Source organism: Humulus lupulus, chromosome 8 (genome assembly GCF_963169125.1).
Source record: "Humulus lupulus chromosome 8, drHumLupu1.1, whole genome shotgun sequence".
NCBI classification, from domain to species: domain Eukaryota; kingdom Viridiplantae; phylum Streptophyta; class Magnoliopsida; order Rosales; family Cannabaceae; genus Humulus; species Humulus lupulus.
Genome location: NC_084800.1, coordinates 16993407 through 17014632, shown reverse-complemented (window position 1 = coordinate 17014632; position 21226 = coordinate 16993407). Strand labels below are relative to the sequence as shown.

General features: G+C 30.0%; 1 protein-coding gene, 1 long non-coding RNA gene and 1 pseudogene across 2 annotated transcripts; 1 reads left to right on the top strand and 2 right to left on the bottom strand.

The window, feature by feature from the left end:
- The first annotated feature begins 2272 nt into the window (after window positions 1-2272).
- On the top strand, window positions 2273-3437 carry LOC133793517 (tropinone reductase-like 3; annotated as a pseudogene).
- Window positions 3438-5976: 2539 nt separating this feature from the next.
- Window positions 5977-8963, bottom strand: LOC133794839 (uncharacterized membrane protein At1g16860). The gene is made up of 4 exons (XM_062232265.1): window positions 8115-8963; window positions 7166-7321; window positions 6683-6894; window positions 5977-6545 (listed from the first exon to the last, which is right to left on the bottom strand). The coding sequence occupies exons 1-4, from the start codon at window positions 8865-8867 to the stop codon at window positions 6353-6355; spliced, it is 1314 nt and encodes a 437-aa protein (XP_062088249.1). The 5' UTR covers window positions 8868-8963; the 3' UTR covers window positions 5977-6352.
- A 7845-nt stretch (window positions 8964-16808) lies between these two features.
- On the bottom strand, window positions 16809-19900 carry LOC133793516 (uncharacterized). The gene is made up of 3 exons (XR_009874862.1): window positions 19697-19900; window positions 18103-18166; window positions 16809-16940 (listed from the first exon to the last, which is right to left on the bottom strand). It is a non-coding gene; the product is annotated as an uncharacterized LOC133793516 (long non-coding RNA).
- Between the last annotated feature and the right edge of the window lie 1326 nt (window positions 19901-21226).

Sequence of the window (21226 nt, the reverse complement as noted above, 5' to 3'; positions counted from 1 at the left end):
CCTCTTAGTGTTTCAATTGCTTCTTCATGTCCTTTTGAAGGCCTTTGCTAACCTTCTTAAATGACAACTTCCCCCAAGGATACTTGAAAAAGTAATCAATATCCTCAACCATCCTCAGGGAATCTCGCCATATCGTTGTTGTCTTCTCTGGGGCATTCAGTACCCCCTCTATCAAATAGCATAAACCCAGCTTAAATGTATCTTCTGGGTTTGTGGAGGCCTTCAATGCATCTTCCAACTGACCAAAACTAACCTTCAAATCACCATTAAAATATTCCTGGATGATCCGATCACTTGAAAAATGCTCTTTCAATTCATCTGGGGACGGTGATTTCCCAAAATTTAGCCCGGTAACTAGGGAAAACTTTGCAATACCAAATCTACACAGAGTGTTGCCCAAGTAGAACTGACTCTCTTCAGGCTTCTTACTTTCTACCTCACGCAACATTAGCTGATGCAGCATAACCCCAGAAAAACTAAACGGCTTCGCCTTAAAGAACTGTCCCAACGGGCATGCCTGTGCCCTTTCAATAAGACCATGCCTCTTAAATTGCTCTATAAGGGTATCCAAGTAGGCACTACCACTATAAGTGACACGGCCAGGAAAGTGTTTCTCCAACGGCACAATAAGGTCAGGCATCTGGAAAAAAAACAAAAAAAATGTTAAAAATGTAAAACAATCTGGTAAGGCAGTTACTATCGAGGCCTATCGAGTCCCATCGAGGCAGAAACTATCGAGTCTTATCGATGCCTATCGAGGTGGGTTCCAAAATCACAAAGAATAATTTCATCGAGTTACTATCGAGTCTTATCGAGGCCTATCGAGGTGAGGCCAAAAAAAACCAAAGTCTAGTAATATCGAGTCCTATCGATTCCTATCGAGGTAGGTCCTAAAAAATCCCAGAGCCTTGTATCATCGAGTGCTATCGAGGCCTATCGATTCCTATCGAGGTGGGTCCTAAAAATCCCAAAGCCGTGTATCATCGAGTCCTATCGATTCATATCGAGGTAGGTTCTAAAAATTCTCAAATCCTTGTATCATCGAGTCCCATCGATTCCTATCGAGGCCTATCGAGGCACAGTCCAATCCAGTCCTTATCCTATACTATCGAGTCCTATCGATTTCTATCGAGTTGCATGAAAAATATCGAAAAAAACCCAGATTTCTCCATTCCCAGCCCCGATCTATCCTATGAACAAAAATCAACAAAAAAAACCAGGCACATACACATATTGCAGATTAAAAACGAAATCCCTCACCTTCGCTTTCTTTGAGGTTGTTTCCTAAAAATTTAGTCGGCTTGCTCGACGTTTTCTCCTTCCCCTTCTCCGATCATCAAGTCTGACCCTTTGGGAGTCCTTGTTCGTGGTCGTGGAAGACAATGAAGGTTGGGTTCTACGGATTTAATCGAGGTCTATCGATTTCAAAGTTTTCTTGGTTCGAGTATTTTGGGAGAGAATACAGAGAGTTTGAGAAAATTATACCAGGGGTAGTTTGGGTATTAACGTCATTAGTAGCACCAAAACAAGAGGCTTATAGGGATAGGGTATTTTTCATGGAGCGGCATTAAAACTCAAATTTCCCATTAATAATTACTCCTCTCTCTCTCTCATCTCATTCTGCATCTCCGGTGCAGGTTGTTTGAACAAAACTTTTAGATATGAATATAGCTTTTGTTATGAATATATAAAGGTTGCTTGAACAAAACTTTTATATATAAAGAAATAAAAAACGCTTTATTATTAATATCCCTTCCATTAAGTGTGCTCTCTCACTCTCAAGCTCTCACATTCTGGAGAGAGAAACAATGGTTTGGGTTGTAAAGTTTCCAAAACTGAAGGAAAAAAATGAGGATTGAAGAATGGATTCTCAGATCTAGTTATAATACTTAGCAAATCTAGTTATAATTGAGGGGTGAGAAGAGATTTACATTTGAGTTGACCATGGATTATAAATCGCCATTGCAGACCAAACAACCTGCACCGGAGATGCAGAACTTGAGGGAGAGTTCCAACTTACGAGATGAGAGAGAGAGAGAGGAGTAATAATTATTTTTAATAAAAATATATAATGATATAATATAAGGAAGACAAACCGAGTTAATAACATCTGGTCTTCCAAATGTACATTGACATTTTAAATTTGGTGGCAAAATGCAATTTGTGGGGACAGGAATCAGACAAGAATCAGGCGACAAGAATGGGGCACCTTAAAAATCTTTAATTATAGCACCAGTCTATATATATATTTGTGCGTGTAAGCGGGCAAATGCCAGAAAAAAAAAAGTGGGGAAGCTGCTAAGGCTAGTATTAAGTAAAGAAAATGATGTGCAAGAGATTTCAGGGAAAGGTTGTCATTGTGACTGCCTCCACTCAGGGGATAGGCTACAGCATCGCTCAGCGTCTTGGCTTGGAAGGTGCCTCTGTTGTCATCTCCTCCCGCAAGCAGGTTAATCATATAAATATATATATATATATATATATTCATGCCACTCATTTGATATCAAGTGTTGATATATATCCCGTTAATTAATTTGTTTTAGATAATATAGCGTGAAATGAAATGAATACTGTACCAGGAAAATGTTGATGAAGAAACCGAAAAGCATAAAGGTCAAGGAATCCAAGTGTTGGGGCTTGTTTGTCATGTCTCTAACGCCCAACAAAAGAAGGATCTCATACACAACACACTTGAGGTCCTTATATTATATTTATATTTATATAGGCATGATAGTATGATGAGAGAGATGACCCACTCATCTTGATCTTCTATATATGTTTGACTTCTTATAATTAATTCATTAGTGATGAATATATTAGTAATTGGATGCAGAAATTTGGAAAGATAGATGTGATTGTTTCAAATGCTGCCGTCAATCCAATGGTTGGGAAAAATACAGTCACAATTATGGGAACCCAAGAATCCATCTTTGACAAGATTTGGGAAGTTAATGTCAAAGCTCCTATTCTTCTTACGAAGGTTATAATTTATAAACAAACAAACTAAAAAGCTTTTTATCTGAATTGTAGTTCCTATAACTAATATTATTATAATATATAACGTTGATTTATAGGAGGCCGCTCCTCACTTGAAGAAGTTGCCTCCATATCTGCCTACCACCAACCGAGTCCATGGGCTATGTACGGAGTGACTAAGACCGCATTACTTGGGCTTACAAAGGTAAAATTGTTGGGCCCGATTCGTGGACTGCATTTACTATTATTATTAGGCTTGGGCTTGACTAAACTAAGGCGCCTGGTGCTTACTGTAGGTTCTTGCAGCTGAATTAGGCCCAGATCTGCGAGTAAATTGTGTTGCTCCCGGGGTTGTGCCGACTCGCTTCGGCGAGATCCTTACAACAAATGAAGGTTTTGTAAGTACAAGGAGTACGTGCTTCTATTTGCAAGACAAATTAGACTATAAATAAATATGTAATTTTTACGGGAGAGGTAAAATTTAGGAATTTTTTCTTAAATACATACTTTTTTTATAGTTATTTTTACTTTTTTATGCTCTTTAATTTTTTTTTTTGAAAAAAATAATTGACCGTAAAAATAATTTTTTATTTAATTAATTAAAAATTTGACAATTAAACATAAAATAATGTTTGGTAACTCTATATTTATTTATTATTTTTTAAAATTTTAAATAAAATTTATTAAATTTTGGAAATAGAAAATTTTCACTTTCAAATTTTTTTAAAGCGTTTTCAATTTTTAATTTTTTTTTTCTCTTCTTCAAATCAATACATCATTTTATATTGTTAAACAAAAAATAAAAATAAAAGTTATCAAACACATTTATTATTTTTTTGTTTTTAAAAACAAAAAACAAAAATAGTTACCAAATATATTTTTATTTTTAAAAATAATAAAACAAAAATAAAAATAATATTTCCATTTTTGTGTTTAAAAAATTCAAAAACAAAAATTTTACCAAACACAACTATAATTTTTTAGCAAAATTAAGTATTTTCTATCAAAATCTCTAAGATTTATATAGATAACTTGGTTCAAACAGAAAAAGTCTTCCCTTTATCATTTATCTTATTTAAAATATATATATTACAAATATGTATAAATGGGAAATTATCATAAAATAAAATTTGTAGAATTTATTATTATTATTTAAAACCACATAGCTGATAAAAATAAAAATTTGAAAAATATGATATTTTTTAAGACTCTTATCAGTCTATTCGTTCCTAATAATTTAAATCCGAGAAAATCAAAATGAACAAAAGTATTTTTAAGGAAACTAGTTTGCTTTTTCAACTTAAGCAATGAACATTGTGAGTTTTTTCTTTTTTGTCAGTATAAAAATCGTGAATTTGATCGTTTCTTTATTTAATTTTTGCAATGACCGAATTTTATTTTCCATCAATTGAAATTTAAAGAGATCACAATTTGAGTATATGTAAACAAATTCTGTCCTCTTTAAATTTCATACTTTTGAAATAATAAAAAAATTCTAAATTCTACAAAATATAAGAGAAAAAAAAATAAACATTATATTTTTTACAAAAATTTGAGGAAATTAGTCTTTATAGCATAGCTTGGATCTAAACTTTTACATATAACATTGTTTTTCAGTTAAAAAATTTATAGCACTCTCTAATTAAAAAATAAATTTGTTAGTTTAGATTTTTCTTCGTAACTGATTCCATTTTGTATTGAGTTTTATTTACTAACTAGTTGATATTTGTCCAATAACTGGATTAGTTTTGTCACCACTTTTAACTAGAGAATATATATACATAAAAATATTTTGCTGAAACGAGTCAAGATATACCAGATATATTGATTTTTTATTTTATTTTATAATGTATCTCACAATTATGTGTATAGCTAAAAAAAAATATTAATGACAGCTAGTAAGATTAACAAAATTTGAGAAAAATAAATTAAAATGAATTACGGTGGTAACAAAATAAGAATCATGAGATCATTGGTGAGTTGAATATCTTGCAGAAGAAACTCATTCTGAGTAGTAGTCTACTGAAGAGGTTTGGTACCGCTAAAGAGATTGCTGCTGTTGCTTTTCTGGCTTCTGATGATGCTTCTTACATTACTGGAGAAACTCTTGTGGTGGCTGGAGGCATGCCATCCAGGCTCTAATAACAATATTGATACAAATACTGAGGTTGAATAAAATAATCTTTAATCAGTCTACTTGAGACCACAACTCGAGTTGGAAAAGTTATATTTACTTCTGAATGAAATCTACTCTATGTAGTGCAATCTTTTTATTAAATACAATACCAAATAGATAATGTCTTACTTCTACTCTTGAATTGTTTTGTGGTTTATTTTATTTTTCTTTTCTAATTTCGTCATTTAAAATTTTTTATTTCCTCAACTTAATGTGCCTGAGTGCAAGTCACACACTGGGAAGATCATTACAAAGGTTTTGCTAATATTATTGTATTTTCAAACTATAAATAAATATTATGAGTAAATAGATAAATTATTCAGTAATTATTTTTTATCACATTTCAATACAAAGTAACAAGTGAAATTCTCAATCAAAGTAAGGGTAGACATTGCAAAGGTCAAGAGTAAAGTCTCAAATAAAACAAAAATTAAAATAATCTTGATCTTAAGTAAATTTATCTCACATTAATTAACGTTACACAATTTGAGTTAATTAATGTTGAGATCCCGATCAGAATTTCAACATCTCAGTAACTCGGAGTTAATGTGATGTACTTATTCCTTGATAGGATTTTGATTCTTTAATCGTCCTAATATATAAAATTAATATGTTGAAAATCATCATCGGAAATAGAAAAAAAAATTAAATTTACAACGCAAGTCGAATAAGTACGAAAGAGTGTAATTTGAATTATTATGAAAGAAAAAAAAAAGAAACTTAAATGTAAACTACACGAGTGTTCTTACTTCTCTTGGTACAACATCGTTCATATTTTCCCATCTACATAATCAAATAGGGATAAGAGAAACAGATACAAAGAAAACACGAAAAGAATACTCAACTCTATTTTCCGTACTAAAATTTAGCACAACCAAGCAACCATTTCCGAACCCTTTTTAGGGCACCTCTATGAGTTTATGTACATAAAATCAGCCAAAAATCACAAGGCGTAGCATTCTCATTATACAACTTTCTTCTTCACAGACGAACTCGTTTCTACATATGGATCTCTTTAAAAATCTACAACTCTTAAAACGCATATTGACTAGTTACTATGTGACCTTTAAGCCTCTTCTAGGCCAATTTACACACCTAAATTGGGGAAAAGAAAAGAAGAATGGTCTACTGGTATGCAATTTGTTACATCAGTCTCACCCTTCAAATATTTACTCATCGTGGCATTCAATTTCCAAACATCTATACAGGAATCACATCGGCATTCTGATTATCATCGCACATCAATATAAGACCATCAACGTAGGTTGGGAGGAGGCAACGGGACCATTGGCACCCTGTTGAGACTGGCTCCGCTGATGGAACTATCATAAGAACATTGTCATGGCGCTGGACAACTCCCATCACGCTTACTGTGCTTCCTTCTTTAATATATCTGATAAACGTGAAAAAAAATGGTATGATGAATGATCTTTTTAGCAGATAGCGTTTTTCAATTCTAAACTTCTTTGAGCATTATACAGTTGGGGAGAAGGTAAGAAGGTGCTTGAATGCAAAAAAATGTTGGAATACCCTTCTTTGAGACGCATTACACGATCATCACTAGAGAGACTGCGATCAGCTAGCCAGCTTAAAAAGCCTGGAGACAACTCTCTGTTTTCTTTCGTTATATCCACAACAGTAGCTGGTTTAACAAAAGGGGCAACCTTAGCTCCATAACCAACTTTCACCAACGCTCTTAATCCAGATTGAAAGTCTGATATGTAAAAATCAGCCACATATTTCTGTTCACAAGAGAAAACGATCATTTTCAACATTGAAGAAATAGTTGCTGCTTTCTATATCAGTTTATCTTATACATAATTTCCAAACAACTCCCAAGTAATTGATCAATGCTATCTTTTTCCAATAAACTCCATCTTAGATTATAATCTAGTTCCATCCAGATTGTGACATATTGAGATGGTGTACATTTCTAGTGCTACGTTTACAGTTTGACCTGATACTCTCCAACCATTCAATAAATTGGTGAATGAAGCAAATAGTTTAACTAACCTCTGAGTACCTAGAACCCCACGAGAAACAGCGGTGCCTAGGATTAGCAGGCTTTCCACCCCATCCTTTATATTCATACAACTCTGTGGAAACATACACACACCTAGTTTCTTTTTGGTAGGATGATTCCAGAGGAATGCTGCCACAAGTGACAACCTGCAAAGAAGTGATGCACAGGATACATTAATTTACTTCACATATGGCCTTATTTTCAACGAAAATCCACACAATAAGATGTCCTGAAGAATTTCTTTAGTTGGTGCAACCTAAAAGTTTTATGGTAGAAGAAAATTTGGCATGCGAAATACCAGGTAGCTTTGTCATAAAGATTCTGAGTAAAACAGTAACACATCACGGAAAATGCAACGGTCTCTAAGTTCTATTAATATATAGACATTATAGAATTATGTACCTTCAAATGTAACTATCAAAACGAAATAAGTTCCAGTACTTTTCGTTGTTTTAGAAGTACCATCATCAACATGTAACATCGTAGTTATCCAGAGCCCAATTATTAGTCTCTCATGTGGTAGGTATAAAATCTAGAAAGCATTCTACAAATGGCTCCTTTGATTGAACATGTCCCACGAAAATTCAAACCAACCTACCCTTCCCTTTTGAATTTGGGTTTTGGCACATTCATCAAATTATAAGAGCAAGAAAATGAAAATAATTTAATCTACTTTACAGAATTATTTTAATATCAAACTGGAAAGAGCAATACGCTAACTTCATCATCAAGTATTTCAATAATAAATGATTGCATGATTAAAAATGTCACAAAATACAAGTCAATATTCCCCTTCTCTCTCTTTCTCACTTCTTTTTCTTTTTGTTTTCTTCTGTAATTAGAAATATAACACTACGAATTTAAATTAGAAACTCCCAGCAAAATAAAATAAATTTCAGAAGATAAATATATAAATATATTTAAGAATAGAGTAGTTACCCCAGTAACCTTGACGTACTGTCCATCAATGGCACCTCTAAGCTCAGCATCAGGATACTTCTTCACAAACCCTATCAAACCTCTCTTCCCCCAAAAGTAATTCCACATTACCAACACCACCACCGGTACCAGAATCCCCGCCACCGACACCAGAATCACCGCCTTCTTTACCGCTACCATTAAAAAAGCCCCCACAAGCAAACCCATCGCCACTACCACCAGGAAAACCCACACCACCGCCTTAGAAACCCTAAACCCTACCTTCACCCCCTCACTCAAGCTCGTCACGGCCATCCCGTACACTGCTTTCCCGGTCGACGCGGCATGCTCCATGTGACCCGACCTCCTCCCCCCGCCACCCGAGGATCCCTGTGGGCCAGACACCAGCGGACCCGACGTGATAAGCCCAGTGGGCTGGAGCGGTACCATGGGGCCGGAGAATTTCTTCGGAATCGGACCAGAGTTGGTATGCTTACTTACTGGGCCGGAGTTTGGCCCGGATCGGACGGATCCACTGTTGTGCTGAGAAGACGATGAGGGTCGTGATGTCTTGGCGGAAGGAGGACCATTGGATGAAGGATCAACGACTGGGATGTCGAACATTTTTCCAAGCTCACCAGATTTCTTAATGTCACCGCCGGTATACGGTACGGCCCGCGAGGCCATTGTTGGTAACCGCTCCTTGAGCTGTTCGGGTCGACCCGAGACGTAGAGCCCGCTACTGAGCTGGTGAGAAGGGATTCGTGTCCCCATTTCTCAGAGAGGGAGAGAGAGTGTGTGTGTCTGAAAGTTTTGAGTGTCTGTCAGTCTTGGGTGTGTAGGTGTAGAAGGTGAATGGTGTTGATGGAGTTAAGAGACAAAGGGAAAGGTTTATGTAATTACCAAAATAGGTCTTGACTTTTACCTTATTAACGCATGTGTCCTTTTGCTTCTTCAAGCTAAAAGAGCTAACTTATCATCATAGCATAGGGATTTGCAGCAAAATCCCTAATATTTAAGGCTTTTACTATTTACGTCCCTGTTATTTAATTCTATCTTATAAAGTCTTTGCTGTTCAATAGTTGTGTTTGTGTATTGCTCACCCCATCATCATTGAGCAACGGCATGTTAAAAATAAATTAAAATAATCTTAATCCTTTTTTTTAGGATTTGTCTGGAACTCATTTTATTTTTATTAGGAATAAATGTTATGAGATAAATTATTAGAAAAAAATAAAAGAATTTTTTTTTATAAAATTTTGTAATGATTTTAATATATCTATAAATTTTCTAATAAAATATTATCATTTTTTTTGTTTAAATTTTCTCTTGAATTATTTTTTCCCAAAATTTAAGTTCCAAAATTAAATTAGAAAAATTAGACAAGTTATGCATGCAATATGTCATACTTAGATAACTTGCGAAATATTATATTTAACATTTAATATTTTTTATTGTTATCTGATAACTTATTAAATGAGTACGCACAACATGAGAACTTGAAATTTAAAAAGATAAAAATTCACTTACCAATTTGGGAATAGTATGACCGAAATTACAAAGAATTAATGTTTAAATCTAATGTTGATGCAAAAGGAATGGGTTTGTTAATATTCCTCACTCTCGTCTTTCTAACATCATCTTTAACTAACTAAATAAAAACAGATGGGTTTTGGCTCTTAAGTAAAAAAAAACTAATATGTACAGTAAATTTATATTTAAAGGACTGATACCTATAATAATCAGTTTTAATCTCTTCTTCTTCACTCTTCACATTTAGTAGTTATGTTCAAGTTAATTTGAATGCATCAGTTGCATTTATATAAGAGCAATTATCATACACTAAATTTAGATTCAATTTTACATACTATTATGGTATGATTATTTTTTAAAATTGGAATAAATTATATTATTAATATTTAGAAAATACATATCATATATGTGTATATATATTTATATATATACTAGATACAAATAACGTATAATATGTACATTGGCTTAATTTTGTGTATAGAATTTATTAATTAATTTTATTAAATTTATATTAATATTATATAAATTTCAAATAAATATCTCATTTTAATTAAATTATTTATTTATTTTTGTTTAAGTTTATATTTATTATAGTTTTTGAATTTGGGTTGGGACAAAAAGATATTATATATTATATGTTTAATATAATATTAAATATTATATGTGGATTTTAAATTTTAAGTTTTTTTTAAAAAATAATTTGTTGCTAATTCACAATAGATTATATTATATATTTAATATAATATTATTCTACTAACTGAGTTTAAGTTTAATTAAATTTTATTTAAGTTATAAAATATATAATTTTATTATTTTTAAATAATTAATATTGTAAAATATCTCAAAAATATCATATTTTAATTTGTTTAATTATTTATTATTTTTAAATAATTATCATTGTAACATATCTAAAAAATATCATATTTTAATTTGTTTAATTATTTATTATTTTTAAATAATTATTATTGTAAAATATCTCAAAAATATCTCATTTGAATTTTTTTAATTATTTTTTAATTTTATTTAAGTTTAAGTGTTTACAAACTATCGTTAAATATAAGAATATTCCGTTAAAGTTAACATTAAAAAAATAAAATACCGTTAAAACCAAAAAATTTTGTTATCTTCGTTCTTATTATATAGAATAAATATATATATATTTGTTTCTTACTATCAATCTACTCACGTTTCCACAGTAATTTAAGGAAACAATAAATCGAAGTAGCTGGATGGCTTATATATTTATAAAGTGAGATTTAAATGCCAATTGCCTTAAAGTTAAGTGCCCTCCATATATTTATTTATTGTTGTTATTTAAAATAATATAAAATAAAAACATAGAGTTTCAATATAAACATAGCATGTCCTCCATCGAATGGCAAAGTAGTTTGGTAAAAAATTATTAAATAAAAGTGAATATGGTAAAATGCAATTATAAGATTCTTTATTGTTGCAACAAACAAAATAATAATAAGTTTTGACAAAAACAAAGATTTTTATTTTGTGCAGGAAAATGTCTGAAATCACTGAAATGTCCATAAGAAAAAATGAAAAATGAAAAAAAAAAAAAAAAAATTACCAATATCTTTATTATTTTCCATGTTGAATATGAACAATCAGTACCCTTGTTTGCTTTTATACAATAATGTATACATATTTAATTAAAGTTATAGTTGTTTTAGGATAGATTTCACTGAAAAATCAACAATGCCATTTATTATGTCTCAAAAATAATTATATAATTATTTTATCTTCAAAAGATAATTAAATTTACACTATAAATGTATATTTTAAAAAACTTATTACATATTTATCTCATTTTAAATCTTCAAAACTATTTATAAAATTATTTAGACTTGTTAGTCACCCCAGTTGTAAATATAATTATTTTTGTTTTAATTTAAATTGAATTTCGGTAAATACCAAAAAAAACTATTGACCATAGGAGAGGGGGGTGAGTTGTTCAATTACTTGCTTATGATTTGTCACGGTCGAAATAGCAAGAAATGGGTCCCGTAGAGGTTGGCGCTTGGGTACATAGGTCCCTACAAATAATACAATGCAGATCTTGCCTTCCCAACTTAAATTCTTCTCCTCCAATTTCCAAAAATATAAGATTGGTCTTCAACGGTCACGATGGGTCCTCGTCCAATTATTTCCCTTGTAAAATATTTCAGTTTTGGGGAAAAGAAAGTGGGGGCCGTCTCGTTGTTCCTCCAAGCACAGTGGTAGATCCACTATCCACGTCACTCTTCTTCGAGTGGAACGGCCTGTGTTTTTACACAGCACAGATGATACTGCCAAATCTTCCTTTGCTTCTGTGGGACCTCTGTACTTTAATGCTTGTGGGCCCAACTTCTAATGATCAATGGTCATAAATAATTGATAATCTATCACTTAAAATTTTATAAACACCTCAATTTATTTTTAAAATACACCATATTGTATCTTCATATTTTTCACTCAATTAATACACAAAAATAAATTCGTACATTTTCCCTAAATTAATATTCTTTTCCCCAAAAGTAACTACATCAATAACAAAATTAAGATATTTATAAAATTTTAAAGAAATATTAGGATTTATATAAATTTTTATTTTATAAATTGGTAAAAAAAAATTAACTCTTTCTTCTGAATTTTTTTTTTACTTTTTCTCTTCAGTTTTTCAAAAAAAACAGGCAACAAAAATTCAAATTATTTTTAATTTATTATTGATTAAATTTGAAACAGCGTGATCAATTTGTAATTATTTAAAATTAAAATTAAATCCAAACCAGTATTAAAAAAACAAAAAATATCAACTGAAATATTATTACAAAAAAATAATTTCGAAAAACTCTTGAAAATTATTCGTTTTAATCATCTAGGAAAATTGACTTTATTAGTATATATTCTAGAGTTACTGATCGATAATTGAAGAATTGAGATAATTTTAATTATTTATTTCAAAATGAAAGATATGTAAATAAATATAATATTATTCAGGGAGGGTAAAATTGGAAATTAGCTTAAGGAGGTGGGTGGTAGTGGCGGTGGTATCGTGGAGAAGCATATTACTTACTGTTTCTCATTTTTTATACTATTACAGTATTACTATTGGTGGTGCATTTCTGAGAACAAAAATATCTAGGCATCTTTAATAGCTTTATTTGAGGTTAATGTTATCTTCATCTTTTCAATGTAATATTAAATTATTGTATTGTTATTAATTTGATACCAACAATAATATAAATTTTACAACTAATAAAATATTAGTTCCGTAGTTAAGTATAATTTTCTGTACAACTTAAATATTTTTGCTGCAAATATTTTCATAACAAATTATAATTGTCTAAATGTACCATAAATAATTTTTGTTTTAATTATGGTTTAGTAAAATTGTAATAAATTATGAATAAATCCGTTGATGTATTCATATTTATAATTGTTTTTATTTAATTTTATGCAATTATTTATTGCAATTTAAATAATAGTAATGTATAGTTTTCATGAATATTTTAGCAATAAAATTGACCGGAATTAAGATAAATCTTATCTTTGCTCTGTTTTTGCCATTACAAGACTTGTTATTTAAAAAAAAAAATAGAGCTGCATATATGGTATTTATCTAAAACTCAAGTGTATACAATGAGATAAATCCTAGCTAATATTTAATTTTTAATGTAATAAAACTCACACTTAGTCAATTACTTGTGCACTTTTCCATAATATTTTTTAAAAAATTCAAGCAACCACATCATTAATTAATATATGTTAAAAAAACTAAAATATAAAATAGCATTTGCGAGTTGAATTTTTTTAAATTATGCATAATTCTAATACAAATTAAAATACTATTAATTATTATCAAATAATAGGACAAAATTAGTTCATGCTTAAGGTTTCAATTCTTATCTCACAAAAAGTAACATATTACTAAACTTTACATGGAGTATAAATATAATTTACAATATAGGAGTTATATTTACAATACAGTTAATGAAATAGCATAACTGAAAATCGTTAAATATAAAAATTGAAAATAATAAAAAGGGGTCGTAAAAATGAAAAAACAGTTAAAAAAAACGTATATAGAGTAAATTCCATTTTTTTTATTATTACATATTTTACAAGATATTATTATATATCTAGTCTTAATTAAAATGATTAAAATTTGTTATTTATTCTATTTATAAAAGTGTAGACTTAATTAGTATTCTCAATTTCTAATAGAATTACAATTCTATTTTTTTCTTCATTTAAATTAAAATTTTCTATTATGTAAACAATAACAAAAACATATGATATAAAAGTAAGTTTATCGCACTTTTTGAATTAATTTTCATAAATTTATATTTAAAATTGAATTAAATTTTTATATTTTGATTTACTCTATTACGAAAGAATTAAACCTTTATTTTTTAATAAATGAGATGCATAATTTTGTTGTATTCTATTTTTTATATAAAAAATGTGTATAGTTTAAACTTTAATATAGGAAACAAATGGGATATGATGATAAATAAATATATTTTTCTATTTATAGAATAAGTTGTATTTATTGGTTGTAAAATAGCTCCTGATGATGTATGATTGGAGAGGCCAACATAAAAATAAAATAAAATTATATAAATAATATGTCACCAATAGTATCTGTGTATTTTAAACTTGAAGCTGCCAAATAAACAGACCTCTATTTTTATTTTTCTCTTTTAATGGAAAACCTTAAAAATAATTCTCAGTGCAATTTGATGGGTCAAAAAGAGGGTAAATATATTTATTTGGCAGCTTCTAATTTTTAAGACTGAAATATTCACGATCACTTGTGAGAAATATAATTTTGTTTACAATAATTATAATAAAGAAAAGAGACCTTATGTGATGCGAATTTGGATTTGAGATTTTAAAAATTTTAAAAGTGAGCTTTCTGTAGTGAAATAATTGAATATTGGAATGAAAATTCCAAATAAAAAGTAATTTAACATTAATTGTAATTTCTTTTTAATACACAACAACTTTTTTTTCAAAGAACACATGTCTGGCGGAGATTTTTTTTTTTTTCGGGGAAATACCTTTTTTTCGCGGAGAAATATTGCTTTGCAGTAGAAAGGACCAATTAATAATAAATAATATATAATCTTAATCAATATGATGAAGCGTGGATTAAACATTTATTCCTCATTACACACATCCAATCTACATTTTTTTTTAAAGGGAAAATCCAATCTAATCAAAGAGTCAATAATAATAGAATATTGCAAACTGAAAAATATTATAGCTCATGATTAAGGTTTATTTTTTTTTTTTTGGGTATTGGGTATCTGAAACTGAAAAATGATTGCAGTTGTATAAGTTTGGTAATTAGTTATAAGACGCATTAAGGAAACATCCTGACTTAATTAATCATTGTTAATGAAGCAGTCAACGGTTAGATTAAGTGAAAAGTGTATAAAGAGACCCCATTTTGATTCTCTTTAGAAATAACGTTACATATTCCCCTTCCTTCCTCCCCATCGTTGTCGGAGTTTCTTTTCCTTTTTCTTTACACAAACCCACAATGGGAATGAAAAGGAGAATCCTATGAACTTTTTACGTTTTTATTACTAAGTTTGATTACAATTTTCATACATATAAAATATAATATTATATAATGTACACATTTTATATAAAGTTTTCTTGGATATGTAATCTTGTTGTGTTGTTGGGTTTGTGTTTGAAGGTATGAATGAAATATATAAATTTGGCCTAAAGATTGGGATATCAAATATTATATACATGTAATGTTTTGCGTTTAGAATAACTATACTGTATTTTTAAGTAGAATTTGCTGTCTATAGGATACTATAATTGTCGGTGGACAATATGGTCCCCTCATCTCCAATGGTTACAATTTCATTAAAAAATTAATTGCAATTATAGTATGGAAAATCCAAGGTGAGTGAGAAAGTACTAGCGTCACTTGATTATTGACTACCTTTCCTTTTTGAACGGATCCTTATGTTTACAACAATACTTAGCATATAATATTATATGACTAATAATAACAATATATGGTCATCCTATAATATCGAATCATGCTCCAAATCCATTTTACCTACTACTATAGTACATGATTATTTTATTTCTACATTTATTTTTTTGTGAAAGGAGTTGAAGAAAAGGGTTTTCCTTATCTGTAATTGCCTCATACTAAAATGGACCATTTAAGCTCATTTCCCTTTCAAGTGCCCTACAATTGGGGTATACAATACCATATGTACACACATTTGTTTGGTGAGTTTCAATTCAATCTCGGCTACCCTATTTCATTAGAGGCGCCAAATATTGAATGATTCATTAGCACTGAAATCTTGTTACTGTTAATTGTCTTCATCAGTCCAAATTTGATTATTGCCAGTACTCAAGTCAATTTTTAGCTTAACAGTAAACAGTTATGATCACCAGCGTAATAGTCACCTGACCCATCACCACATTTTTCCCTCTTTAAGAAAAAGAAAATGGTTCTTCTTTATATGGACTTTTTAATAAAGTTTACAAAAATATAACTTTTTCATAAACTGAAAAAGTTATACTATGATTTTTCTAAAAAAATTCATTTTTATGGTATAGTTTTCTATATTTTTGTATAAAAATTTGGTTATGTCATAGTTTTTCTTAATCAAATTTTATTAATTTGTAATGGTATTTTTGCAATTTAGTTATTATTTTTTTAGCTTATTTGAATTTTTATATTAATTTTATATAACTATTTTTATATTAAATTTTTCTTTGGTTGTTTTGCAAAAAAAAAAAATTATTATGAATTGTGTTTATTATTTTTTTATTTATTATAAATATTTTTTCCTTTTTTTTTTTAGATTGCATTTTTTTTCAAAGTCTGAATAAAGTAAGTAGTTACTTCATTGATTTTTCACGATATCAAGTATGTAAAAAAAAAAAATCTAGGTTAAATAACATGTTATCAAGATGGGTAATCGGTTATCCTAAGAGAAGTAAGTTTCTGTCATAAGAGGGGTAATGATGGCTGTCGTATACCACAACAAATTTAACAATGATTTTTCTTTCAATATATAACGTCCCTAAGGTAGGGTACGTCTGCCACATACTCGTAATTCTAGGGTTTACGAGTATGTAAGGCACTTGACCAAAAGAATTAAATAAAATGATACGAAGAAATACAGAAAAATTTAAAATTTTTATATAAACTTATTAGTAGAAATTATTACACGTATGAATACTTTAAATTTAAGGCAGCCATATGAAAACTCTAAACCATTATTGCATTGCTACTGAGTCCGTGCTCCACAAGTTGCTCAACAGCTAAAGCCACACCTGGAAAAATGTTGGAAAATAACATAATGAGCTAACGCTCAGTAAGCAAATCTCATGCATACACATACACATGAATGTCGTGAGTTTGTAGTGCACATATACTAATATGCTGACTTATATACTTATGCATTTCATTTATTGCTCATGCACTTTCAAACTTTACTTTTATGCTCTTTCTTTTAGTTTCACATTTTTATGGGCCCAATATCACTTGTGCACACTGTTTGATTCGGCCAATGCCTGCAGGGCTTGTTACACATATCATATAGAATCTCATGGGTTCTCCTCCGGCTAGCCATCATCACAGCTAGGCTTATCATAATACTCATTTCATCGTTGCCATAGCTGCCATACTTATTACACATATGGAGGAGAAAGACGGAAGCATGGCAAACATATCTGAATGGTCAACTCTGACCTAGCCCACACTAGTGGGCAGCCACTATAAGTCTTATAGACTTCCGTCTTCTTTACCGAACTTACTTGATTGCTTCATCAAAACAGTGGCACCCTTTTTTAACATCTTATTATCACTTTGCTTAAGCCTTGTGTCATTAAAATGTTCACTTTTACATAAGACTTTTCAAGGCATTTCATAAATTTTCTCATATTCATATGCATGGTCTTATATCACATAATAATATATCACATAACTGTACATGTCATGCATACATGCTGATGCTGAAATGCCAATGTTCATGTTCATGATTCATGTTGATGGTATTCAATCAAGGCATTGTATCACATCTCATATAACTCAAAACATCTTTAGTCATAATACATGAAGCTTTGGGTTGGTGGCGTTGTTATACCTTAACGTAGAGCTATGGCTCAGGTCTAAGGTTTCCAGCCTAAAAACTTAAACGCTTCATATATCATAACATATAAAAAAATCATGAACATAACAGTAATCCACATATTCATCAACATAAGAACACATACTTGCACATAATTCATATCAATCTTAACCAAGTAAGACATCTTTCACATATCATGAAATTCATCAAATTCATATCACACAACACTATCATGATATTCATATAACCATTCTTCACATACTTATCATATGCATCATCATCATACCATACTTAACTCATCAGATGTACACAATCAATGTAGTCATGCATCTTACACTTAAGCACAAAAGGTGAGATTTACTTACCTTAGGTCCTTAGCTTATTTTAAAATTGCTCAGCAAGAGTCAATCAATCAAATCCATACAAATCCTATTCAAGGCACATCATTTATTAAATTCTATCAAAATCGTAAATATACACTACTGATAGTGTATATTAACAATACCATAAACTATATGAATGATAATAATAATTATTATCAACGTAATACAAATAACTCTTCATATAAAACCATGCTTTAAACATTGCTCATAAGATAATGTACTCTTATGATAATAATAATAATAATAATAATAATAATAATAATAATAATAATCACAACAACAATAATAATTATCGTCTATAAATAAACTTATTTCAATATTAATAACAAAATACTTCAATAGCAATACGTACAGGAATGTATATATTCAAATAGTCATTTTATAAAAGAAATTATATATTTAACATAAAATTGTAGTAATCGATATTGTGATAATAATATAATTATAAATATTTATATTATTATTAATTAGTCATAACATCAATTCAGTGATATAATAAATATACTTTTTCCAAAATTCACTGGTCTTACAAATATCAATAACTGTAAGAAACTAATATTTGATATTATTTTAAATATTCAAATATTAACAAAATATTAATCTATAAGAATAATTGTTAAATAATAGGTTTACTATAAATCACACTTTTCATATATATATATATATATGAAACTATATTCTTGATTTACTTAACAAAATAATAACAATAATAATTAAAATTACTTAATCATAATAATTTCCATATTAATAGAAAATCAATTAAATATGTATTTTTATAATTTATTAAATATCTAATGTTTTCTAGAAAATTGGACAGCACAACGGCTATAAAGTGGACAATCCCAAAATCAAAACCTGTATAAAAAATACATATAATCCTAGGGGTGAGCATCGGTCGGTTTGGGCGGTTTTTTCACCAAAAAAAATCCAGAATTCGGTTTTCTGTTCGGATTGGTGCAATCCGAAAACCGACCGAACCAAACCAGTTTAAAAAAAAATCGACCGTTTTGGACCGCGGTTTGGTTGGTTAAACCGACCAAACCGAATTGATTTTTTTTTTATTTTATTTTATTTTTTTTGAAAGTTTTAGTTAAAAAATTAAAAATTTTGGATTGTTAGATTCCATTTTTGTATGTTTTTAAAACATAAATATATAGAACATAATTACATTTACAAGTGCCTTAAGTTTTTTTTTTATTAAAAATTTTAATTTTTAATAATTAATAATTATATAATATTATATTATTATTTTATTGTGTTCGGTCGGTTTCGGTTTTTTTGGTCGGTTCACCCAAAATTTCCAAACCGACCGAACAGTGGCGGTTTGCACCGTCGGCGGTTTTTTCGGTTTTCGGTTTAAACGGTTTTGGTTTTTTCGGTATTCGGTAGGTCGGTGTACACGGTTTTTTCGGTTTTTCGGATTTTATGCTCAGCCCTATATAATCCCAGACAGCCAGTAAATTACAGAAAATATTCCATATATCAATAATATATAATTATATACTATAAATACACATAATAACAATTACTCTAATCAATCACAATTAAATCACAATATAGGTCAAAGAAATTATACCACAATGATCGGGTTCCACAATAAGTCAAACGGTGATTTTCTGAAACTCAAAACGTACTTCGGAACCTCGAACACTAAGTTTCGACCGTCGGTCTACGGTGGATCGCGGTGGCTCGTGGTGGGCCCACCACCCAACTATGGTAGATGTAGGAACAAGTTATTGGGTTTTGAAGCCCACAACACGAGGAGCACGATGGTGGTGACGGATCGGCAAATGGATGCCCGAGGTGGCTGAATCGCAACTTTGAAGTCGCGGGGTGGCCGAACTTAAATCGAGTGGTTGAGGCGTTTAATCGGCGAGTGAGCTCTAGATTCCCGCGTGGGACGATAGTTCGGAGGCCTCTGAATCCAACTGTCCGGCGCGTGGCTAAAAGTGGTGGGCAGAAAGTACTCCTGTGTCGTCGGCAACAGTAGCACGCAGAGAGAGAGAGAGAGAGAGAGTTTCTGAGGAGAGAGAGAGAGGGGCTCGGGTAAAAAGAAAGGCTGAAGCCTTTTCTTTTCTTTTCTTTTTTTTTTCTTTTTTTTTTAAATTACACTTGGACCCAAAATACTAAAATTCTTTTCAAATAAGCCCTTTAGCAAAACTTTCTTAATTTTATAAAAATCCCCAATTAAAATTATATGACATTTGGGTCCAATACTTGACTACTCAAGTTTCTCTCTCTTTAATCTCATTAAAAACATAAAATGATATTTTAAACACTATTTTTCCATTACTATTTCTTAAATTTGTAAACTTGTACATTTTATGTATTAGAACTCTGATTTATAATAAAAAAATGTATAATGAAAATGTTGGATATTACACAATACTTCCAATTATTTTAGTATAATAGCAAGCACAGGTTGAACCTACGAGAACTATCGTTCACTTTATTATTCAATAATTAGCACTAAAACTTAAAAATGGGATTTAGATTTCAAACTCAAAATTAAATAACATAAACTAGAAAGAAATTAAATATTGATATTACGATATTAAGAAACATATAAAGGTTAATCTCCACCCTCAACAATCATTCCTAATCACTAATAATAAATATTATTCCAATTTCTCAATTAAACTATTAACTCCGCAGATAACGCTGAAGCAAACAATTATCCCAGTCTCCCTATTATAAGTAATCAAGGCGAAGCGCTCAATAATTAACTATTTTAGTTAAGCAATAAATCTATGAAGCATACAATCTATTTAACTTAGATAAAGCATTAAGTCCTATGGAGACAAGTTAATCTAGGCAATAAATTAATAAAGCATATAATTCACTTAACCTAGGTTCTATTTTTCATCACAATCAACAATTCTTTTGACATCACTATTGTTTACCGAGTTTTTCAGAAATTAGAATTATGAAAGATTAGAGAGCGTAAAAGAAATGATTTAATAAAAGTAAACAAGGTTTTTACGTGGTTGAGGTGTTAATGAGCCTTAGTCCACGAGACAATTGTATTAGAGTTTTGAGAACTTTTGGCAATGAAGTTTTCTACAAGTTTGAGCAAAGTAACTGCTTACAATCAAAATCTCGGATC